Source organism: Agelaius phoeniceus, chromosome 1, assembly GCF_051311805.1.
Source record: "Agelaius phoeniceus isolate bAgePho1 chromosome 1, bAgePho1.hap1, whole genome shotgun sequence".
Taxonomy (NCBI): domain Eukaryota; kingdom Metazoa; phylum Chordata; class Aves; order Passeriformes; family Icteridae; genus Agelaius; species Agelaius phoeniceus.
In genome coordinates this window covers 47,887,615-47,912,947 of record NC_135265.1, presented here as the reverse complement: position 1 = coordinate 47,912,947, position 25,333 = coordinate 47,887,615, and the positions used below count along the sequence as shown (strand labels likewise).

General features: G+C 45.3%; 1 protein-coding gene across 1 annotated transcript in view; it reads left to right on the top strand.

The window, feature by feature from the left end:
- Positions 1 to 3,982: 3,982 nt before the first annotated feature.
- The window catches only part of TBX20 (T-box transcription factor 20), a 34,644-nt gene continuing 13,293 nt past the window's right edge, over positions 3,983 to 25,333 (top strand). Inside the window, exons 1-6 of the mRNA XM_054645570.2 lie at positions 3,983 to 4,109; positions 6,190 to 6,424; positions 7,681 to 7,845; positions 13,153 to 13,261; positions 18,765 to 18,923; positions 22,380 to 22,456. Of these exons, the coding sequence (XP_054501545.1) occupies positions 3,983 to 4,109; positions 6,190 to 6,424; positions 7,681 to 7,845; positions 13,153 to 13,261; positions 18,765 to 18,923; positions 22,380 to 22,456 (872 nt within the window). The remainder of the gene's footprint in view (positions 4,110 to 6,189; positions 6,425 to 7,680; positions 7,846 to 13,152; positions 13,262 to 18,764; positions 18,924 to 22,379; positions 22,457 to 25,333) is intronic.

Genomic DNA, 25,333 nt, shown 5'->3' with positions numbered 1-25,333 from the left:
GTGCCGGGTCCGTTTTCGGGGCGCAGCCCCGCACAGATTTGTCTCTGCCGCGTGAAGTGTGCGGCGTGGGGGCTTTTGCGGGAACAAAAAAAGAGTAAAAGGGCAACGGCCCCTCATCACTACGCGAAAGAGTTGTTTAAAACCTGAGCGTGGTTCCCCGCCCGGTGTGCGCCCCTCTCCGCACACCCCGCCCGCCCGCCCGCGGGCCTGCGCGGCCGCGCAGCGCCGGAGCTCTTGTCACACGGGCGAAGGAGCACCTGAAACCATCCCTCTGGACCCTAGGCTGCTCGGCGGGCTTCTGCGGGTTTTCTGTCCCTCGTGTGTCGTTCCCGTCGTGATTTTGTGTAGGTGAGGAAAGGGCCGGGAAGAAGCGGTGCTCATGGGTTTTCACGGGATCGTGCTTTCTCCTTGGTTCGTCAGGGATCAAAGAGGGCTTTCGGAGGCGGGCTGCAAGCTCCCTGTTTGAAACCTGACGGCGAAACTGAGACCAAATCCTGATTAAAGCTGGGAACCGAACGAGCGAGATGAGGTGTGCAGCGATTACCGCACTCTGCTTTTTGCTGGTGCACAAGAGACTAAGGAGCTTTTTGGGCAAAGGAAAATGGGAAAAAAGAAAAAAGTATTTTGAAAGAATAATGAAGCCTAATGAATGTCTCTGCCACAGCAGGCTGATACCAGCGACAAACACATGGATTTGCTAGATTAAAAACAAATCTGCAGTGTAGATTGCGTGTCCTTCATATACGGGTAAACAATAACGAAGGATTTAATTGAAACGGGTTCAAGCGAGGCAACCTCCCTGCTGGGGAGCAGCAGGGTTGGTAACTCTGCTCTCGGGAGGGGGTCGGTACAGTGGTGACAGCCGCTCTGTGCCTGGGCGCGGCGGGGACTGGCAGCTCCGGTTCGCATCCCCTGGGAAGAGCGCGCGGACATTTCTAAATACATCCACTTGGTTGGGAAAGCAGAGAGGCATCAAGAGCTTTGGGGTTGTAGTGTATTCCCCTGCCACCCCCTGGTCTCTGGAAGCCGGCCCTGGCCGGAGAGGGCCGTGGGCAGGGACGGCAAAGCAGCCCAGGGAAGCCGAGCTCGGGTTGCCTGATCCCTGTGTCTCCCCACTTCGGCCCCGGCGGGGGAGGGAGCCGTAGCGAGGATTAGACGGCCGGAGTTGAGACCCATTCCCTGCCCACGGGGAAGGAGGGGGTGCTCTGGGCGTCTAGACAAGGCTCATTTCCTTATCGGAGGCGGAGCGAGGGAAAAATACCTTAAAAAAATACAGATTCTCGCCGGATAGAGCGAAAAATTGCATGGCGTAACCAAGCAAAAGAAAAGCCATCCCGTGGATGGATCCGTTTAAAATAAAATAAAACGAAGTTCCTGCTTTCTTTCCACCCCGGTATTTTAACTCCAAGGTACGAGCAGAGATCTACAAGCCCCAAAGCCAGTTCCTCTCCCCGGGGGAAACCTCCTGCCCGGAGGTGACCGGCAGCCCCGTCCCAGCTCCACGGCCGCACCGCGGCCTCGGCTGCCCCTCGCCCTCCGCTCCGCGCCCGGGTGCGCCGTGCCCCGCTCAGCGCGCAGCGCTTCCCCCGCCGCGGCCGCGTCCTCTTCCCCCGGGCCAAGGCAATGATCGGCCGCCCCCCGGGACTGGAAATCCCGCGGCCAGGGAGAGCAGAAATCGGTCCGGAGCTGCCTCAGCTGCCGAGGCGGTGTTTCTCAGACGGACGCACAGAAATACCCACAGGGACCCACCGTCCCTCTCCCCTCAGCCCCGATGGACCGGGGCAGCCCCTGCTAGGGACAGGTATGTTACGACCTCACTGCTGAAGGACGGAAATAAGCAAGGGAAAAGGAGAGGTGGTTTTGGAGGTTTAGGTTGTTTAGGGGTTTTTTTTTTCGGTTTTGGTTTGTTGGTTTGTTGTTGTTTTTTTTTTTTATTTTTTGGGGCTTTTTTGGTAGAATCTGCGCTGTTACTTTGACAGGTTTTATTATCTTGCTTGCGCGGCGCGTACAGTAGGTAGGAAACCAAAGGAGACTTAGGGATCCCTGTTACCACCAGAGGAAAGGTGAAGAGGAAAACTTCCCGGCTGCTTGTACCCTCCTTTCCCTCCTTTGTCTGTCTTTTCGGGCAGGCCGGACCCTGCTTTCCAGGTAGGGCCAAGGGAGCGCAGGGCCGGGAGCTCGGCACCCCCGTCCCGCCGCCCCTCGCACGCCCGGAGGGGTCCCAGGAGCGGGGCTGTCGCGCAGGGAAAACGGACCCGTATTTGGCGGGATGTCCCTCGGGATACAGTGGTAAAGTGTTGAGGGGACTTTTTGTTTGGTTTTTGTTTGTTTGTTTGTTCTTGGTTTTTTTAAGATTGGTGTCGGCAGAACCTCTCGTCTCTGTTTGCCTGTGTCAAGCAAGAGGCGATGCTTGCTGAGCTGACCCTCCCGGCTCGCCGGCCGCGGGGCTGGCTGGGCTCTCCCCTTTCGCCCCTCTCCTCCCACTAATGTCTGAGGCGACACCCCAGACCGCTGTGGGCCACGCCGAAATCCTCTGCCAGACGCTTTAGGCTCTTCTAAATAGGCACGTCCCGTTTGCGATAGATATTCTATCTGTTAGCAAATCCAGGTATCAAAAGGGCAAACTGCAGTTGGTTCTCGCGGATCTCAAAGCGATAAAGCGCTGTTTCGTCCTCCCCACTCCACTGGCCGGGCAGGGTGACCCAAATAATTCTTTCTCCATAATAATTAATTAAGTGTAGTAGGAACGGGATTGACACCGGGTATGTGTGTGGCTCTTGGCACCAGCCTGCGTAATTAAGAGTGCTTGGATTCTGTTCTAGATTTAGAAGGTGGAACTTCATTGATAAAGTTGCACGTCCTCTTGTGAGTCGCTCTAGCGAGTAAATATCTTCAGTGATATTTTTATTTAAAGGAATTTTATTTAAACGCACCGCTTTTCTTTATTTAATTTATTCATGAGAGTATGCTTACATTATACGTGTGAAAGAGCACTGAGAAACTTACTTAAATCACCGCCTTGGAATAAGCTACTCGTTGGTACCATCACCCCGTCCCGACTTTCTCTGTCTTATGTGCCTGATCAGTGTCACCTATTTCGGCGCAGCCGATGAAACGGATTTGAAGAAAACTGTGCGATCAGCGGGCCACGCACTGGTTGGGGTGGGAAGGGAATGCTGCAAGGGTCTCACCTGGAGTCGGTGGGGGCGAGTACATCTCACCGGGGTGACAATATTTGGGATCCGGTGCAGAGAAACCAAGGGTACGATCAGCCTTAAGGAACATTCTGTCCCAACAGAAAGCACACAACGACGAAACGTCTGCTTTGAAAGCTGCGGTCTTTTAATATTTGAATGCAAAAGAGAAAGCTGACACTCACACACGCGCACCAGAAAAATTCACAATTACATTTCATCCTTTCAAGCGCCTCTGCGCCGTGTCGTGCCTCGGCGAAGCGAATAGCCTAGGGACGCTCCCGGGAGCATCCCTGGCCGCGCGGCCTGGCCCCTCCTTCCCGCGCCCGGGGCTCGGAGGAGCGGATGGCGCTCCCCGAACCGCAGCCGGGGCCCCGGCGGGGAGCGGCGCTGGGGTGCCCAAAAGGGGAGCGGCTGCGGGGAGCTGTCCCGAGGGCCGGCCGCCCCCTCCCCACCCTGCGGGCGGGCAGAGCCCTCCCCTCCCTCCCCTCCCTCCGTCTGTCCGTCCGTCCCTCCTCCTCCTGCTGCTGCTGCTCCTGCTGCTGCTGCCCGCCTCCGCCCCCTCCCCCGCGGCCGGGCCGGGCCGGGCCGGGGCCCTTGACGTGTCCCGGCGCCGATTGGCCGCCGGCCGATAGGATCTCCGCGGCCCCGCGTTAAGGCGGGGGAGCGCTCGGCGCCGGGAGCAGAGCGTTCCCGGTATCCCGGCTCCGCCACCCCCGGCCGGTCGTGCCCTGCCCCCCGCCCCGTCCGGGCAGCGCCGCAGCGAGCCGCGTCCCCGCGCAGTGGCCATGGAGTACACGCCGCCCCCCAAGCCGCAGCTCTCCTCCCGGGCCAACGCCTTCTCCATCGCCGCGCTCATGTCGAGCGGCAGCTCCAAGGACAAGGAGTCCCCCGAGAGCACCATCAAGCCTCTGGGTGAGTGGGGACCGGGGTGACCGCCGGTGTCCGTGGGGTCCGTCCGTCTGTCCTGTCCGCCCTGGCTTACCTTTCTCAGCGCTCCGGCAGCCGGGCCGGGCAGCGGCGCGTCCCCCCTGCCCGAAGGTTTCCTCTGCAGAGGGGAAAGCAGCACCACCTAAGCTCGAAAGTTGAGTGCCCTCGTCACCCACGGTCTTTTTTAGGCTGTTTATAGCATGAAGAGTTTCCTAAATTCCTCTAGTTTCAGTTATGCCTCTTATTTATCCAGCTTCGCCATTTGCAGAGTAATGCCACACTCTAAGGTAGTTCAATTTCTCTTCGCTGACATGAAGTGAATCTCTTGAATAGATATTGCAAATCCACCCTGGTTCTGAAGTCAAATTAGAGACTCTCCGTTGTGGTGCCTAGGCTTACAAGGGGTAGTAAAACTTGCGCGTAGAACTGAAAATCGCTTCACTCCACAGCTCCTCGATGTAGGCTCATATAGGTTGTTTTGCTCTACATAGACCGGGAGGAGTTTTTGTAAGTTTTTGAGATTTTCGGGTAAGCGATTTCGCTCTATTCGGTTGCCTCGATTCAGAATCCTGAATGCTTTTAAAAAACATGAACATCTTCCCCTCCTCCCCCCCCCCCCCCCCCAGCCCTCCAAGTTTCTGCGGTTTGTCATCCTTGCGTGTATCCAGGAGTTCGCAGAAAACTACAAAATATGTGTTAAGCTTTCAGGGCGCCAATGAACAGGATTACACTCAATCTTGAAAGAATTTAGAAAAGGCAGCTCCTCAGCGTCTGCTGCACCTAATCAACTGTCTCAAAAGATTTCACATAGTCTAGGGATTCATTGAGAACTTCAGTTTTAAGTCGAGGCGCTAATGTAGGCCGGGAACGTTGTAGTATTCCCGGTCGGCGTATTTACATGGGTTTGTGTTAAACTTTGTGTTAGTGGGGTTGGTTTGGTTTTTTGGTTTTGTTTTGAATTTTTCCTGAAAATGCTTATTTAATTTAACTTTTCAAAAAATTTTAACCCCTTCCCTCATGTCGCTCATCTAAAAATAGAAGGGAAACGACTGCCTGTGACTCGGTTTTTATTAACTGGAGCTTTAGGCAAAACCTTTCCCTGGAGGGGCAAGGAGCGTTCGTGCTCCTCTCGTTCTTTGGCGCCGGGCGGCGGATCCGCCGCCGCATCCCGGTGCTGCACCGCGGGGCCGGGCAGAGCCCTCGCAGCCCTGCTCCCTCCCGGCCTCGCCTCCGGCGGAAACTCCCAAGGGAGCTGCTGAAGCGCCCGAAGCCTCCCGGGGCTTGCGGGGGTGGGAGGCAGCGCCAGGCGCGGCGGGCGGCCCGCGTCGGCAGCAGCTTCTGCACCCGCGTAGGTTGCGCGGCCGCACGCAGCTCCTCCGGAGCCTGTTTCTCCAAACGAGTGGCTCGGTGTCAGCTAACCGGCTGGGAGAAAGGCAGAGCCAGCTTTCCGGGAGAGTGAGCCCGTGCCTGCTGTTTAATTGGTATTTGGGGCTCGCTTCCCCGCGAAGGAAGCGCGGAGCCTGCGCGGCCGCGCTCGGGCTCCTTCTGCTTTGCGCTCTCTGCCAGCGGCGCAATCCGGGAGCAGCGTCCCGTGCCCCCCAGCGTGACCCTGGCCCTCAGCAGCCCCTCGGCGCTCAACGCTCCCGTTTTAATGAGAATTAGTGACCTTTCCGTGGAACCCCTCGGTTAGCGGGGGGGCAGCGCGCAGGGCCGGCTCTGCCCTGCCGTGCCCCGCGGAGCGGATCGCGGCCGGGCGGCGGGGCCGGGGCCGTGCTGCTCCCGCCGCCCCCCGGGCGTCCCTCCCGGTGCGCCTCTGCGAGCGGCGCCGCTGCGGGCTCTTCCCGGAGCTCATCTCCCAAAATCAACACCGCCGCCCTCAAATGATGAGCAGACGCCTAAGGAATCGGCCGGGGGCAGTTGAACGATAAATACCTTTCATATATATAATATATATATATATATATTTAAATATCTTGTCTCGGTGGTCCTATTGTCCTGGCTGAATCCCCTTTCTCTCTCTGTCTCTTTTTCTGTCTGTGTCTCTCTTTTTCTTCAAACCCTGCAGAACAATTCGTTGAGAAATCCTCCTGCGCCCAGCCTTTGAGTGATTTATCCAGCCTGGACCCTCACGGGGATTTTAGCAGTAGCCCTTCTTCCCTGTGCACCGAGCCCCTCATCCCCACCACCCCCATCATCCCCAGCGAGGAGATGGCCAAAATCTCCTGCAGCCTGGAGACCAAAGAGCTCTGGGACAAGTTTCATGAACTGGGTACCGAGATGATCATCACCAAATCCGGGAGGTAAGACTGGGCAGCCCAGGGTTTCCCTCCGCGCATCTTTCGAAAAGCGGCTTTGGACAGGGGGAATAAAGGGCAAAGTTACCGAAACCCTGAAGGTTTTTTTGTATCGGGAGAGCAGCACGGCTGGGTTAAGGGGAGGAGGAGGAGGGTGAAGCCCCATATTTGCCGCAGCCCCTCGGCGGGCCCCGCTGGGGCAGAGGGAGAAGCGGCCGGGGCCGGAGCGAGATGCGGTGCGCTGCGGCGGGGCCGGCTGAAATCCATCCGGGGCGTCCTGGCGGCGGGGAAGAAGAGTTGTTTCCGTAATAATCAGGTTTGTGACTAAAGTTCTGCGGTGATTTTGAGGCGCTGGGTTGGTACAGACCGAGGGAAACGCGGGGTCGTGGGGAAGTGATTCTGTCAGAGCTTGCTTTGGTTTGTTCTTTTCTCTCGGTTGCAAAAATGCGCAAAAGAATTTCAGGCTTTCTCCTTACCTCAAACTATGCCTTCTTCAGTAGCGCTTGTGGGGCTTGGGTCAGTCAAACGCAGTCCGGAGGAGCCAAATGTTTTTCGGAGTTTTAAATCCCCAAAGTTACTTTTTATTAACGTAGTTGCCTAAAGATTTTTTTTCCTAACTGATAAGCTCTATCGCTATATGTTTTTATTTTTTAAAATTAGGTGTAAAACATGCAATATAAAGTTCAATATTTTAAACTGTCAGAATTATTTAACTTTATTTCTGGTCTACGGGATAACCTTACAGTTAAGTACAGATAAACAGTATAGAAAAGAAATGTTTCAGTTTTGAAAATTCCGTTCAAAAATATTGTGAGCAGGCTTAAGAAAACACTCACATAAAATATGTGAGAATAACAACGGAAATAGTTTTGGAATATTTCCCTTGCAGTAATATGGATCCCGCAAAATATAAATAATTAAAGAAAATCTAAGTTCTTAAGACCTTAGCTACAACTGTTTTCTGAAATCGTTGTGTGCTTTTAACTAACAGGCAAATAGTATATTTCTCCTTTCCTAATTCACTTTTTACCATGTTTTTCTTTTTGCTCCCCAAATATAATTTTGATTTCAAGCTGCTTTTTGTCTCCTTATTAGAGAGACACAAGATTTAACTCCCGTCATGTGGAAGCGAAATCAATACATGCTTTAAGTTTTTTTGTGGGGGATTTAAATATAATTATTACTTTTAGCAGCTTTTCAGATGCTCTCTTATTTCTGTTCTCTGCCTAAATATTTATTTTCTGATTTGCCTTGTTTTTTAGGAGAATGTTTCCTACAATCAGGGTTTCCTTCTCGGGAGTGGATCCTGAGGCCAAGTATATTGTGTTAATGGATATAGTTCCTGTGGACAATAAAAGATATAGATATGCCTACCACAGGTCTTCCTGGTTAGTGGCTGGAAAAGCTGACCCTCCTCTCCCTGCAAGGTTTGTAGATTTTATTGCTGCTCTTTTATTTCTCTTTACTATTTTTTTTCTTTTTTTCCCCCTTCACAAAATATCTTGTATTAATCTTTCCATTCTGTTTGCAAACAGTGCTCTGAGATTTTTAAGTCCGTGTTCAACAAAGCTGGTTACAAAACTCTGATTACGATTTTTGTGTTGCAAAATCTGGTTTCAAATCTCTGCTTGAGATTTGATTTATACTGAGTATTCCAAGATATGCAGAATTTGGTTAAGAGCTCTTTTACACATACCGGGGTTTAATTTTTTTTTAATTTAAGTTTGTCATGATTCAGATAAGAAAACTTAAAAATAAAGTGTCCCTTGGATTTACCCCCCCCAATATTTGACCTCATAATTTAAAGCAATCCAGGCACCACCAGCCAAGCCAAAAGAGGAATAAATTGCAGCTCATTGCTGTTTATGCTTGAAATTATATTATTTCTGTAACATTCCCAGCATTTGCTAACCAACGATTTTATTCTTGATTTTAATCATCCGTTAGGCAGCAGGCAAAGTACAGATCAGTTCCTCAGTTACTTTTCTTTTTGTTAAAAGATCATGACATATTCTGAGACATCAGGAAAAAACCCCTCTAAAATAAATTCCCTTTTCTCTACAGAAACAAATGCTTTAGAAATTTAATTTCTAAAATAAATCCATTAATGTAATTAATGACTGATTCCTTTAAGCACTGGGCAACTGAGGCTGCAGCGCTGGGCTGTACAGTGGGAGGGCACTTCAGAGGAGACCCACACTTCATCGAATTCAGCCCAGCACTTCTGTACCTACTTCAGTCCCCAAGGCCAGTGAGCCTGCAGTACATGTCGAAGGGCTTTGCTGAGTCAGAGCCGGAGATATGGAATAACGCGGATGAAGCCTCTCTGGCTTCAAAGAAACTTTTTGTGGAGGGCTCCCCGCAGGAGCACAGATCTGCTCCAGGTGGCTTAGCCTGGGGTTAAGAACTTGCTTATTACAGAGGCAGAAATTATAAGTGAAACACAAGAAATGGAAACAATTTTTTTTTGGTGTGCGAGTATAGGAACCAAATTCTGCGCGATTTCCTTATATAAATAGTTGAACTGAAATCTTGGTGACTGGTGATCTCTGGAAGGCTGTTCAGGGGAGTAAACAAACAAAAAGCGCAAGCAGAGAAGCTGTGATTAAAGACAGCAACCTAGGAGTTATGTCTGCTTTGTTTTCATGGCCAAAAACTCCTTCTTGCAGTGTGGTTAACGTCTGAGGGCTTCATTTGACGTATTGTAATGGGCACTGATCAAAACCCAAAGAAAACACACAGATCCTGCTCCAAAGGAGTCAGCATCAAAAGAAGAAATAACAGAAGAACAGAAATAATTTTAAGGCAGTGTTTTCCCCCCTTCTTATTTTTCTGTTCATGCCCCTTTTGGGATACCTTTAAATAGATTTCTAATTCACACACTCTCTGGCATAAATTTGTTCAACAAGGAAATATTGGAATGTAAGACAAGAGACTGGAATAATTAGCGATTGTCCTACTGAGTATTGGATAAAGCCTTCTTGAAGCTTAACAGTTATTTTTATTGTACTGCAGTAACTTTTGGGAGTCCTCAGCAGATCAGTGCCCCTATGTGGAAATCTGTGCTGTTCCATCTTCAGGATGCTTTGCCCCCATGTGTGAATGTACACCTTTCCTGCTTCATTTTTAGGATGCTTAGTTAAACAGACTATTGATGAGAGCAGGCAGAGACAGCTTTTTCTTTGTGTAGACAGCACTTATACATTCATGCACTTTGTCCTCCTTATACTTCTCTTTGGTGAGAAAAAGGATGTGAAGAGGTTCAATGTGCCAGTGTTTGCATTACCAGTGCTTCTTCTAGAGTGTTAATGCATCTTTTCAGGTGGGAGGCCTCAGTCTTGCTTGAAAAGATTAAAAGTAGTTCTCCCATCTTGAAACGAGTTTGGTCTTGCTTCAGTAACAAAACCCTTAACGAAATTATGATTTCTTGTCCTCCAAAAGCAGGGTTTTATCTCTGCTTGCTTGAGGAGTGTCAGTGAGAGGTGTGTGTGTGTGTTTTAGTGTCTGGGAACTGGTAACAAGGTACTTACTCCCCACACACATCACTGCCTGCATCTGCCCAGGCACAGTGACATCAGGGGAATAATTCAGGAGTTGCATTGTGCCTGGGTGTAAGACTTTGCAGGATTGAACCAGTTTGATGGTTTTACTCTTTCCATTATACAAATAACTTTCAACACTATGACAGTTTTGTAGGGTTTTTTTGGGTTTTTGGGTTTTTTTCAAATTAATAAGTATTCTGTGATTCTGTTTGAAAGATTAGCCCTTCAGGGAACTTTCTATTAAAACCAGTTTTATCCTTGTCTTCCTGCTGTCAATGTTGAAGACAAGTTTATGTTGCAATGAACAAGTTTATGTTGCAACGAGCACTTAAACAAAAATACTTTTCAGAAAGTCTTTTATAAATCTTCTAAAGTGGTATCTGGGGATAGAGTTCCTGTGTGATATTTTGTATTTGTCTTCCACATTGTTAAGACTGTGTGAAACATCAGTTCAATAAGTTTCCGCATGTACTTTTATTTGATCTTCTTCCTTTTTTGCCTCATTTCTTTCACTCAAAAGTTTATCGCTATATATTTTTTTTAAACTGTTTTTGTCTACAATAATTTGTTTAATGAACCTAGTGTTTACAGACTTACAGAAAACTCTAGGCAGGAAACCTTTAAAAGGTATTATATTTTGAGAATTATTTGAGATGTTACAGTAAATGAAAGTAGCATGCACGGGGACCAGACCATCTGTTAAAGTAAATAGAGGGAGTGCAGTGTTGCATTCCAAAATACACAAGAAAGAAGCAGTACCCAAACCTTGTGTATATCATGAATCATTATATACTGCAGAGCAAATTCACACCCAAATATGGTTCCTAAATCCTTTGTGAATCGAAGAGAGGAGCCCCTCACATCTGGCTGGCCTTAGGCAGCAGATCCCAGGCAAACTTCTGGGAGAGCCTCGTGTGCCGCCCTGGAATGTGCACATTTATCTCACTGGCCTGTTTGCTCGGGCACACTCGTGGTCTTGCCAACAACTTCTGCTTCAGAAATTGCTAAATTGCTGTGTCAAGGGTTCAACCCTCTTCCCTGAGGTGTGCAAGCTCTGACTGTGGGAGAAGTGTGGGAAATAGGTGTAGCTCACCAGGTGGAACCCTGTGTTGCAGTGGGATTGTTGGGGTGTAGCAAATGGGCGAAGAAAAGGAAGGTCTATGATTGTATAATTGATATTCTGGTGCCCATCCTTCAGTGACTTTCCTGTTAGCACTCTGTTTACAGGCCCTTGGTAGTTTTAAAGCAGTGCCAAGCATTAACCATGATGGTGTAAAACAATTGTGCTCAGCTTTTCAGCACAGGGAGGTCTTTACTCATTCCCTGCACATATTTGAAATACTTTGGCTTCTTGGTCCCAATTAGCCAAACCTTGCTGAGTCTGACACTCTGTGATCACAGTAAACACTATTAGCTAGTATCCAGACACTCAAAATTAGGAGGTGGGCTCAATAAAAAAACAAAAAACAAAACAAAAAAAACCCCAAAAAAACCCAAAACAAAACAAACAAAACAAAATCCCTCCACCCCCCCCCCCCAATAAAAAAAGCCAAAAAAAACCAAACAAAAAAAACCCCACAAAACCATCACAACTCTGGCTGAAAATTTGCAGGGCATGTTCAACATTCTTTTTGTTTTGCCTTCCCTAATTCATGGCTCTAAATATTGAAATTTTCACACAGCTTTTTAGAGGAAGGCAAAGTTAGTTTTCATCAGAGCTAAGATTCTTTTGACATAACATGATTCCAGGTCTTGGGATTTCAGATACATCATAATTTTTTATGAGCTTTGCAGTGCAATCAGCAGAGTCAATAGCAGTGAGGATGCCTGCATGCTAGGAATATTTTATTGTGACAGGAATCCTGGCTCAGCATCCCTCCCATGGACATAGCTAGAGCAGCCAAGCTGTGCTTTGGATCAATGTAAGGAAAACATCCTGCTCATCTGAGGCAAGCTGTGCTGGTAAAACTTTAGTTTCACTGTGTCTTGGGGATTCTGCTGGCAAAAACAGAATACAGGATCAAATCTCCTTCTTTGAGCAACAGGGCTGCTCTCCCCAGCGTCTTTGGTATGGGCATTCCTTGATTAGGGATCAGCGTGCTCTATTGGAGAGTTCCGCCCCACCGCTTAGTGGTTTTTCCATTCTAAAATCGTAGCTCAACAACAAGAACAAATGTTTATCTTCCTAACCTGGCAGCTCGGTCCTGCCCCACCCACCTAATGGAAGAAAGTAATTTGTGAGGCCAAAGACATCACCCAAAATGAGAGCCAGGCTCTGAGAGAGTGATAACCAATTACGGGCAGTAGCAAAACAGGGCTGGTTTGCACTAGCTGAAGGTTTAGTCCAGCTCTTAATTTGCCATCACAAAAGAACAGCTGAGTTAATAATTTTCAGCAATACATTATTCCTATAAAATCATTGCTCTTAAACAGCACGGCACTTGTAATTAGTGTAGTCATAATGTATATATCATTGTATCTGCATGTCTTCTTGCTTCCTTTTCTTCTGCTTAATTTCCCAAGTGTAGGATTGTTAATAGCAGAACTGCAACTAATTTTTCACGTCAGACCACTGTGCTGGACTGCAGCCTTCAACCTCTTATAAACAGACGTCACCACAGCAAATGTGTGATCGAGTGCAGGTTAAAATCATTATCACGGCTTAATGTTACATATAAAGAAAAATGCATTTTTATCTGCATTCCCCCATTATCTCTGTAATGACACCATGTTTTTTCTCTTGGAGTTGTAGTCATTGTTATTTTAAGTGCTTGTTAGTACAGCTGTGGGGAAAGACATGATCAATTTTTCATTTGGGAAAAGACACAACAGGGAATGTTAATGTCTCCATTTTAGATAGTGGGATAAAATAATAGTTATGGTTAAGGAGCAGTCTAGCACTCAGACACAGGATTCTCAATTATGTTCCAGTGAATTAAATAAGTCATCTGCTTTACTGTCCTTCATGAATAGCATTATTTCAGGGATTCATTAATTTGGGGGAGATGGTGTCATGTTTTAGTAGTAGATCTGTATTACCCTAAGTTCTCAGGAAGTCTATGCTCAGGGAACCACTGCATATCCCAAAAGCAAAATGACGTGTGAATTTTGACTTCATACAGAGGTAGTGCCCACACACAAGCCCAGAGGTGAGATTTTATTTTGAGCAGGCATTTTCTCTGTGTTTTTTAGGTTGTACGTGCACCCTGACTCCCCGTTCACCGGAGAGCAACTGCTGAAGCAGATGGTGTCCTTTGAAAAAGTCAAACTCACCAACAACGAGCTAGATCAGCATGGCCATGTGAGTAGCTCTATGGGTGGGAAAGGGAAAAGAAATCACCAAGGAACTGCCTTGCTTGCACAGGGCTAAATGGGAGAGAGACTGCCATGGGAAAAGGCTGCCATGGCCCCCATGTTGCACCTCTTTTAGCCAGCCCTTCATACCACAGGGGTAGAAGATGTTGTGTGAAGCTTGAATGTGTTTGGTTTGACATGTTTAAGGGTCCTTTTGAGTTACTTTGTTGTTGAGGAACAGGCAACTTTCAAAGTCAGGATTTTCTGTAATTTCATAAGGTGGAGCCTGATTCAATGGTTCAAATCATGCTCCTGCTTCCATCAGAAAAAAAAACATCCATCAGGGACAAGTTCAGGGTGGAGCTGAACATCAGAGCAAGGGATAGAAGGAAGGCAGAAGAGCCTTTTGTTGTGCTTCTGCTTTCATTTTGCTGTGACTTGGCAGTATGCTCTGCCACGTGCCATGGCCAGCCAACCCACGAGCTTTTATACGTGTGCTTGGAAGCTCCCTGCAGGTCTCTTCAGGCCACTTCTCAGGGTTGGGTCTGTCAATAAGAGCTCTTTTGCTTCCAGACTCATCACAGTATGGGCTCAGAGTCAGAAGAAAATACTGACCTGACACCAAAGCAGGGTCTATAGAATTATAAAACATAAGCGTGCCTCAATTGCCCTTGAAATAACTGTGGGCTAACTGCAAATCAAGGTGCCACAGGGTGGGCTTGGGCCTCTGAAGGAGACAGGTCCCAGCTCTGATTGATGCCAGTTTGTTTTCCCTGAGGCTGGAAGATGGTGAATAGGATTCAGAGCTGCTTGCCACAGGTCCTTGTTATGCTCCATCAGTGGGGACAACTTCTGTAGTTATCTGAGCGCCTAGTGGTAGGTGGTAGGAATAGGTATTGTCTGTCCTGTTCTCTCTGTGAAAGTGCCTGTAAAGTGCAGGAACAACTAGATAGTGCTCCCAAATTGCAAAGAAAGAGCTAAAATTGTTGCCTCTGGGCTTGGTGGTTCTCTCAAGGAAGGCAGAAGGAGGAAGGGGATGGATTTGGAAGAATTGTCAACTGAGAACAGGGCAGTTCAGTTTAGAAGAACAAGCATAAATGCAGTGCTAGTAAATGAGGTGTTGGGAAGAGAGAAATTATGTTGAATTCTAAAACATGTTCAGGGATAACTAACTCATTCAGCTGAATAATTGCTGAATGCAATGTATCAGAAATCCCTTCCCTAGTGTGGTATTTATTGCCTGGACTCTGAGAGACAGTGGCCATTTGTCTTAGCTGCATTCTGTGCAAATGTTTCTCATCCAAAAGAGGATTTTCACTCATTTCAAGAACTGAGAATTGAATCACAGCCATGACTGTTTAAAATACATCCTGGAAATAACAGCATCAAAAACAGCTGAAACCCCAAACAAATAAACAAAAGAAAGCCCAGATAGATGCCTCTGTGTTGTTCTTTTGCAGAGATCCATCTGTGGGTAAATTGTTCTTGAACCAGTCCCCACCGTTGTTCCCTTCAGGACTAGTGGAGAATGGTTTTGCTTTTTTCCTCTCTTTTATTTCATAATCTGTAGAAGGGCAAAGCTGAAGATTTGTGGGGTCTATCACCGAGTGATGATAGAGCAGTATACGTGAGCACTTAAAAAGAAGCATTTTTCATCATAACAGGGGCCATGTGTGCCTCTAATAAAGGGCTCGCAGCAGTATATTGCAAGCTAGTTAGGAGAGCTGCACTTCCCAGAAGCCCAGAGGAGTAGGAAGAAGAAGTGGGTCTGAGGAGCTGTCGGGAACAGAGACATGTGGCAGAGCAAGAAGATGTAATCGTCTCAAATACAGGCAGCAGGAGAAAATGATCCCTAGTGTTTGAGACGCAGCCTTCCCATTCATTTCCGGAGAAGCAGAGCTTGATCCCATTCTTTACACAAAGGCTCTGGACAGCCAACGACAATGGAAAGTTTTGTGTGCTTAGCTAAGGATAAGCCCTGAAGGCTTGATCTTGTGTTGATTTGAGTGTCAGGTGTTACCCTTTCACAGAGCACTGTCTTTTTAATATTTTGTGGGGCTCTATGTTCCAAATTGGGATGTCAGGTTTTTTGTGCTGCCTTACTGAAGCTATGCAAATGCCATCATTGGATGATCAGTGGAATTAAGGAAGAAATCAGTTCTCTTGAGCCTTTAAGGAGGGCTCCCTCTACTATGGCTCAAGGCATTTCCAAACTCTTGTGTATGAAGAGGAGAGGAGAATTGAAACCTCCTGAAATCTCACACTTCTGTTTGAAAGAGCCAGTCTTCACTTTTTAATTATGTTTGATAAGGCATGTTGGCTCCTGAGGAAGTTTGGATGACCCAAAAGACGCTTTTAAATACTAGTTACAGGTAGGGAAAATGGATCCAGCCTGATTCCAGTTTGTTCTAGTTGTTTGCTTTCTTCACCATCCAGAAGACAGTTTTGGGTGTTAAGGTAATTGTGGTTTATTTGTAGGGTGGTTCCCTTCCTGAAAAGGAAGAAGTAGAGAAAAGAGGCATTTGTTTGTTCTAGCATATGTTTGTTTTCTCTTATTCCGAGACTTTGGGGTTGGCAAGCGTTGTCTACCTTCAGCAGCATGTGTAACCCCAGAGTTATGCACGTATTCTCCTCAAGCCTCAGGCAGAAGTCTTATCTCTGTGTGCATGGCATACAGCTCACTGCATGGGAACACTTTCAGATTATCCTTACCAGAGGAAGGAAATGGCTTCTATCTCTAGATTTTTACAGCCAAGCAAGAAATTGCCATTTTTCTGACTGTGAAATATTTATGAGTGTGACATTTCCCCCCCCCCCCCCCCCCCCATTATTTTAGTGATACTTTTCATACAGAGTGCTTTCTTTAGGACTTTTCATTGCCCTTCATTGGAGTGCTATCATTTCTGGTTTATGGTGAGGTGAGCCATGAGTGTATACATTATTGTAATAATGTACTTGGCATTATTTTTGGCATTTACTCAAACACATGAATCTATGCAAAAGCAAACTCAAAGCTGTGAACATGTTTAATAAATAACTGTGAAAACTGAAAAGGGGTCATGGAATAGCCACAAGGATTTATGCCCAAGTTTTTTTAGTCAACCAGGCACAAGTTAGGAACCTTAGTGCTTTCAGAAAGAAAACTTTACATGGTAATGCTATTATTTGGTGAATATGGAAGTGGCACTCACAGCACAGTTCCTGAATTCAAAACCACCTCGAAATTTTGCAGCTGGCATCCAGATTGCCTCTGGTGGCTGGTCTGTAGCCAGTGGGAGCCACATGCCTACAAACCTGCCTTGCCTTACAGCAATCAGGATCCTGTAAGGAGGTATCCTGGTCATCTCCCCTGATTCAGGCTGTCAGCACAATGGTGGCTGAGGGCCTGTGGCTGCCAGCAAGTGTGTGCAGGGGGGCAGCCAGGAATATATAGGCACCTGAGGTACCTCTTGGGACATGCCAGCAGGATTGTCACTGAGCTGGCATAAGGGATTTTCTGATAGCTACACCATGCAGGAGGGGACTGCTTGGACTTTGAGGCTGCTCTTGGAGTCTGCTCTGTGAGGAACACCCTTTGGATCTCACTCCTTTGGGCTGTTTCTATATGGTCCTAACACAGATATTAAGGAGTGCCTTTGTGTGTCACCAGCAGCTTGTGTGGGGGTGGAGGTGGGGAACTACACATACAGACCCTCACATGAAGGAAATGGTGACATTTTCCTTGGTCATGGGTGTTTTGTGACCTCCTGGCTGCATTCAGTACTTGTTTTGTACATGAATGACCAGACTTGCCTCTGGTGGGAACGAGAAATGTAGAGTACCATTGCAAGGGAAGTTATCCATGTGCATTCTATTTTATGGAAAACTTTCATGAAGGATTACATGGTCTTGTTTGAGAAATGTAGTTCATTTATCACAATTTGCATTCAGAGAGGAGTGAAAGGAAAGGGCATGTGTGGGAGCTGCTCTCAGCTTTTTCCTCCTTCCGCCTGACTGCTGCTCAGATGTAATGCCTTGGTGTGGATATCGTGGCCATGAAAGGCAATGGAAAGCACCAAGGTCTGTGGGCCGACCCCTCAGTAAGTTCATCACCATCCACACACCCTGCTTTAAAATGTCTTTTCCATCTGCTTAGAGCACTCCAACTAACTAGGATGACAAGACAAAAATTTTACAAAGAGAGGGAATAGTGCTAAGGAGGCAAGGTCCGTGGCCACTGTGTGTGTTCCTATACAAAATGGTGAAGTGCTTTGAAAAAGGACCTGAGCTGGTTAAAGCAAACATGCAACACTTTTAGGATGATGGTTCACTGTCATTGCAATGTCTTTCTTGTTGCTCTGTGCCTCCCCCAAGTCCCAGTGCGAGTCTTCCAATATTTGGCCCCAAAGGAGCAGCAAAGAAAAACACTGATGGAAATTGTAGCCATGATAGAACTGTCTCTAAGCTCTCCACTCCAATGCAATGTGCAACCTTTCTCATTGACTTAGCATGAAATACTGCACTGCTCCTGCTATGTTTCAGCTGAAGTTAACGCTTCCTGAGGAATGCACATTAGCTATTCCAGATGTAGGGAGCTGACTGTAATGTCGTTATGGCCCCTGCAAAATAGAACCACCCACACCATTGCCAATTTTGTCTTGTGACTGTGATTATATCCAAAAGAAGGGCTGGTGTGAGCTGAGCTCTGTATTTAATTCTTATATTGTAATACTGTGGTTAGAGACCGCCAAACAGGCCTCCAGCCAGTGGTAACTAAAGCAAGGGGGACTCTTGGTTTGACGCCAGTGAACGTTGAAATTGGTTGGTTGGTACCTTGGGTTTAGAATTGTTTTGGGAGCTCGTAAACAATTATTAATGAGGATAGAATAGCAAAACCCAGTCATTTGGGGGTTCCGTACTGGTTTCCCTCCTTGCTCTCATTTTTGGTAGTCTGCGGTGACGAGCACCCCCGAAGGAGTTTGTTTTAAAGGTTTGCCACAGTGAAAGGCTACGTGGAGTTTTACTTTTGGTCAGATGGTTTGTGCTGCTGCTGGTAGGCTTTTGGATGGGTCTAATTTTTTCCACAATTTTTTTTCTGAGGGATTTGTGGCTGTTTTCATTCTGCACATGCGCATTTTTGCAAGTGGGGGCTCTTGGCCATTAGCTTTCAGGAGTTACATAGTCACACCTGCCAACCAGGGCACACTCTGGCAGTGACTAATTCTGTATGCAAAACACCTCACCTGTAGGAACAGGTATTTATGCCTCAAGAAATGCATGCTCACCAGTGGCGTAGGAGTGAGAGGATACTAGCTTCGGGGATGCCTGCTTTTCCACCTTCATTTCCTGGAACTGCTCAAAGGAGCTGGAGAATTTGCTCTGAAAATCAGCCCCTGGCTGGGTAGATTTCAGGTTCTTCCCCTGTAGTGTTAATTAGATCTTTCCCTCCCCCTCTCCCCCATGGTTTTATAGCCTTTAAGGGCCCTGTCAACCTTCCTCTCAGGACAGTGCTCTGTCATTCTGCCTTGCAGATCATTCTGAACTCCATGCACAAGTACCAGCCAAGGGTGCACATCATTAAGAAGAAGGATCACACAGCTTCTTTGCTAAATCTGAAATCAGAAGAGTTCAGAACATTCATCTTTCCAGAGACAGTTTTTACTGCTGTTACTGCCTACCAGAATCAATTGGTGAGTAGAGTTGCTAATTTCCACAGATGTAACTAGATCCCACCCTGCTAAAAACTCCCTTCTGCCCAATCTAAACTAGGAAAATTTCTGCTATAAGCTACCTTTCCATGCCAATCTTATTCATATTCATGAGTAATTCCTGAAGATACAGTAGTAGTACAGACTTCAAAGAGCAGTAAGAATTATTCATGAGAATAATGGCAAGTAGGAAGCTTTCTTTTGTCTTCCCCTCTGTCTATACAAAGCTGCTTGCATATAAACATTTAGTCATTTTCTAATTATAGCTCATTAAAGAACTGTTCTTATTTACAGTGATCTTTCATGTCAAAAGCTATGAGCTGAGAGAGATTCTGGTTTGCACATGATGATTTCATGGGCTTAAAAAGTTGACTAATTAAGCTGTAAAGCTCAAGCGTAGGGAAAATCACTCAGAGATATGCTTTTCAGAGGCTGCCCAAATTACATCCAGATGTTTGAATTTCAATTTGCATGCCAGTGAATAATATATACAAAATGGAGGAGATCATAACAATGGATTGCTAATGAGTAATTTTAGGAAGTCTATAAACAATCAGAGAACAGAGGCTCTGTTTGATGGTGGATAGGACTTTAATATTTAAGTCAGTGGAAGTACGTTGTTGCCTTCAGTGTGATTCAGAGCATGCTTTAAGGACTTACTGACTATGGTACTTCAAAAAAACCCACCTATTTTGCTCCTTAATTCCCTCAAGTTAAGAAAAATATAGGCACTGCCCAATATGTGGGCAGGCAGCATCAGAGAGTTAATGTACCTGCTGGATTATTTAAAGAAGAAGGCATTTTGCTAATATGAAGCAAAAGCAATTTTGAAATGCTATGAATAAAATGAAACTAATGCATGGGGTGCCAAGGAAGCTCTGAAGATAATATTAGTAATATTAAGTCAGTCCTCATGACAGACCCCACATCCTGCTTTAAGGCTTTAATAATGTATTGATTTAGACTTAGATTTGTATCTGAATGCTGTAGAAAACATACTCAGCACCTGGCAATCTCAAGAAAATAATGTTTGGACAGGCAGTTAGATTTTTCCATGTAACTTTCTTTAGAAACCAGCAAAATAGTAACAGGCACAAAACCAGCTAAACCCAGAATTTATTTCTGTAGGATGGATTTTTGTCTACCGACAATATTTACACTAGAGATGTTTCTAAACTAAAAGCACATACATTGAGTCCTGGAAAATTTCTCAATGGAACATCTCCGGAACCCCTAGAGGTTGATGTTGTCATTTTATTTATGACTAATGAAAATGGAGCCTTTTTTCATTTTTGCCATTTCTTTCAGAACTGTTTTAAGGAGGGATTGATTACATTTCTGGAGGTTATTAGATAAAAGCTAAATACATTACACTTTCAACAAACTATCTCATAATTTAAGATTTAAAGGGCATGCATTTATTTAAACAGTCAAACCACTGCCACAGAGTTGAATTGTAGGTCAGATTTCATTTTAAAATGCTTTCTAGCAGATGTTCTCTGATTGTTTGTGAGACAGTCTCTCAGGAAAAATATGGCCATAAATGATTGTGAGTCTCATCTGGCTTTGGTGGATACAAAAAGTTTCTTCTGTGATGTCATACCAAAACTTTAATATCAGGAAGATGGAAGTTTGATTGGTGAAAATATGCTCAAGAGATGAATAGACATCCTTATTGTTCTGTAGTGCAGTTGGCTTGGTGTGTCAGTGATCTCAGTCAATGGAACTAGTTAGAGCTTGTCTTTTTTCAAGGTGGTTTTCAAAATGCTGCCATAAAAACCTTCACTGGATGTGAGGCACTAACTTGCCACTCTGCAACATCACCATTAGCTGAGGGCTTATGGACGTCTTGGAAGTAGAATGAGCCTATAACTAATTTTCTGAGCTGTTTCAAGGTCCTTGTGACAAGGCTTCAAGATTGTTTCCACCAGCTGTATATAAGTGATGAGACAACCTCAAACTCTCCACCAGCACTCAGGTCTATGGTGTTCAACCACTGACAGACCCTTAATTAGAAATTCAGAATTTCCCTTTGTCAACATGTCCCTTCCTCTCTGTGTTTTCCTCAGAAGACCTCTTTCTCAGAATTAAAAGTTGTTTCTAGTTGTCCTCTTTATTTTTTAGCATTTTATATAAATATATATTTGTCCTCCTTATTATTTTGTTTTTATTTTGGGGGAGAAGCCACCCCATTTTGAAATATATTTGTTTGATGAGAGTGTTTCATTGTTAGAGGATTTGGAAAAGATCCCATTTCTTTTTTTCTGAGTCTTGAGGCCCAGTTATTAAAAATGAGGTTGTAGCCTCTTTGATACAGTTTTTTTTTGAAGGAAGTCAGGCTGACAAAGCCCCATAATATGAAATATTGAGAGCTGTTGATTTTCATGAGCTTAAGCTAGAGCTGGTGGCATTCACTGCCCTGCAGGACGGGTCCTGTGTTTTCTCTCATAAAGCTCTAACTCCCACTTAAAATTTTATTTTTAGCTCTTGGAAGAAGTATGGCTGGAAAATCCAAATATTACAATGATGTCTCAGGTTTTATTCACTAAATCTAAATTGGTTGGATAGATTGAAAATTTCACAAGAACAATGGTGCATTTTTTTCCTGGTCCTCGAAAAAACATATTGAAAGCCACCACCATATGCCTGAAAAGTTTCACCACAAAGGGGAGCTCAGATGTTTTGGGGCAGGAGGGATTCCCGGTCAATGGGTTGCTCACTCAAAATGGAAAGGCTGACTGAATGAGTGGGCAGGTTTATAGCTACCTTTGAAGAAGGGAGGAAAGTTTTTATTCATGATCTGTGGTTTTTCGAGATAAAATAGTGATCGTTTCAGTGGGGTTACTCCTTCAATCCAAGCTCTGTCACTTTTAATCTGAGCTCTCCCCACATTTTTCCTTCCCTTCCTCAGCTTCTTTTCATACAAAACCAGTTAAACTGACCCTATGTGGTGGCTTGTAGGCCTGCCTGAGAAGATTTCCCTGGAAATTAAGTATTTTTTAACACCACCGGTAAAAAAAAAGGTGGTGGTGAAGTGAAACTGTGGCATCAGGTTGCTGGGGCTTGTGTTGGTTGATGAGCAGCTCCACCAAGCATGCTCAGCTGTTAGCAGGGTGATTTGTGCTGCCTGTGGAAAAGACAACCTGATTGATGCTGGTGAAGTATTTGGAAGCTGTAATGCTGTCCATGGGTGGGTTCCTCCTGCTCCAGGCAGCAGGAAGGCTGAGCCTGCCATGCCCTTTGGTCTTCCCCCTGCCACATGTGCAGTGCAGCCTGGTTTGCCTCCTCCTCAGCTCTGCAATGTCTCAGGAGCAGCACACACGGGGCACGCGGATGAAATGGGCAGTGAAGCCACGGGGGATGGATTGGCCAACACTTTGTACACTGCAGTACCCTGACACTGTATTCGTGTAACGTTGCTCTTTTTTGTGTTCCCAGATAACCAAGTTGAAAATTGACAGCAACCCTTTTGCTAAAGGATTCCGTGACTCTTCCAGACTCACTGATATCGAGAGGTAATGGGGACTTTCTGTTTACGTTCCATGCAGATAAGATAAAGAGAAGAGAGAGTTTGTAGGAAAAGCATCCTTTCAACTCCTGAGAACCTGTGCATTTTAATGTTATCTTGCTGCATATAGTAAGACTCCTCCACATCCTTTAAAAATACTTATAAACTTTATGAAGAAAGAGCTGTTTTGAGTTTTGACATCTGTTCCAGTTGGGGCCAATATATTTGTCTTCCTCAGGGGGCTTCTTGAAGGGGGAAGAGGGTCAGTTTTACAACTTCAGAATGAAAAGCTTTTCTTTCTTATCATGCCATTTAATCCTATTGAGAGCTGTGAATTGGGTCAATGGGAAACAAGGGCAGTGGTCCTGTGAAAAACATCTTTACAGCTCCCCACTGCTCAACATAGTGGAAAAGAGAGAGGGGAGATCCCAGAATTCACTTCAGCAGTCCCAGACACCAAATTGGCAATTACTGCCATCAGGAAGACTCCCATAACTCCCACTCTGACAACAAAGATGCCATTTTTGTTTCACCAAAGTTGTATTACAAGCTGCACCAGGGGAAAGCTTTATCTGGAAACTGTTCTGTGTGTGTACAGCTCATTACAAGCAACTGCTGCCATAGGGACAGAAGCATTAACCCACAGCTGAGTTAGGAAATAAGCTTCAATCTCTTGGTAGTTTTCCAGCACGTCACATTTTTATGGTGTCGTGTCAAATAACTTGGCAAATGAAGCAAATTAAGCTGCTTGTGTCCTTTAAGCTGGAAGAGAACTCGATGGAGATGGATATAGCACATCCAATTTTTCCTATGAGCACACAATCATGAAAGAAAGTTTGGAGAGGCCAAAACCCTCCAGGCTCCTATGTGGAGATATCCAGATGTATCTGTGAATCATTTTTCACAGGTGCATGCAGGGGACAAACTGCTCAGTGAAGTCATAGCCACAGAGCTAGAGAAAGTCTTCACAGCAGTTCAAAAGTGCATCTATCTAAGCAGGCACATGGATGGAAAATAGTGGTATCATTTACACCTTAGTAGAGACTGGATCATAAGTGATCTGTCAAGTAAATGGGTAAAAGATCAGTGATTTGTGGAAAGATAGCTTGTAGGCTGCAGTGCACACTTGCAAAGTTGTTGAAAATTGTTTTTTAAGTGAAAGCCGTCATTGAAAAGGAAAACAAACAAACAAGGCAAATTTAATAAAATAGCATGGCCTGCTGTATTGAGAGAATACTCAGGTAAACAAGATCCAAAGCTCAGGTTAGTATGCAATAAATAGTAAAGGAAGGACCTGTCAGAAGAGGTTTCCTTGTTTTACAGACAAGAGACATCTAACGACACAGCTTTGCAAGGGTGGAAAGAGTCTGAACAGATAAGCTGGGAGGAAAACTTAGTTACCTCTGTGCAGATGAACTGACTATCGTGGTGCTGGATATGAAGGGAATTTTTCCAGAGGACATCTTATTATAACAGCACATGGCATGGAGTCAGAAATGCTGAGCATAAGCTGCAGTGCCCTTTTGTTTATTGATAAGTGTAAGAATAGAGCCTGAGACAGGCAGCCGAGCCCAGGCACAAATGTTGCCACAAAAGATAAGGCAGACAAATGTGAAGCCTACAATAAATACAAGAGACAGACTGTGAAAACTATTAAACTTACATTAAAACTCTGGATTTGAGAGCCCAGGTTTGGGTGAGGTCTGATTTTTGACTTAAATTAGAAAGCTTAGCCCTGATTACTACTACAATATTATTTAAAAATTCAAAACCTGCTGCACAACACATCAAGTCATGAGATAACAAAAGTGTAACAGGCAAGTGGGCTGGTAAGAGAGTGTTTGAGAATTGCCTAAGTCAAACAAATGGTGCAGAAATATTAAGGGGTTTATTCAGTTCTGCCACTAAAATACTCAGGCGCATGAAGATATCATTCTCTAAGTTCCCACTGGTTCTCTAGATTTTCTTAGCACCAGAAAAATCACTTAAAGAAATCCAAAACAAAGCAAAGGAAATAGCAAAATAAATGACAATAGGAAGAAAGGCAACAGAAAGAATTTCTTATTTGATGTCCATTGCAACATTAATTGCAAATAGGTGAATCTTGAATAGGACAGCATGACTCTTGCTCAGTCTAATTGGAAACTATAAGATCACTGCGGGAGAAAAAGACTTATTTTCCAGGGAAAAGACTGTGAAGGCCAAAGCACACTTGCACAGCTCTTGAAAATTGACTAGTTCTCTAGAAGCTGTGAAAATACTTTCCCTGCACTGCTCCCTCAGCAGGCATGCACTCAGCACATGTGTGTGTGTAATCTACAGTGTGGCATGGTGATCCTAATGGCCTCCCGTAAAGCATCCCATGATGTTGGGGCCAAGAGAGCACTCATTTATCCTGAGTTCTAGCTTTTCCAAATGACCTAAGTAGTGTGAAAGCACACAGAGCTTTGTATTTCATTTCCAAGTATTTAAGCCTGCTTTTTCCTAAACAGCCTTTGGGGAGGGAAACAAATCAGATCAATTGATCTTTAGAGACCCAAAGAAATTAAATTAGTCTGGAGTCAGTTACTGCACTAAACCATCCAGTAATTGGATTGCTTCTTGTAACTGATTGAAAACAGCCTCTATCTGTAACAATATAGGGAGCTTTTCTTTATAGTAGATCTGAGAGAAAAACACATCTTTTTATGACATGATGACAGAAATTGCACTTTTTTAACCTAATTGAATATGATTTTATAAATATGTGACTTTAACGATTTCAGGCTTCCCATTCTAGATTTACGATCCTTATGTAAGAAATTCAAGCTGCAAATGCCTCTAGGATTAAATCTGTTGGCATTGTATGTGTTGGAGCTGAAATAATATATATAAAAGTAGTGAA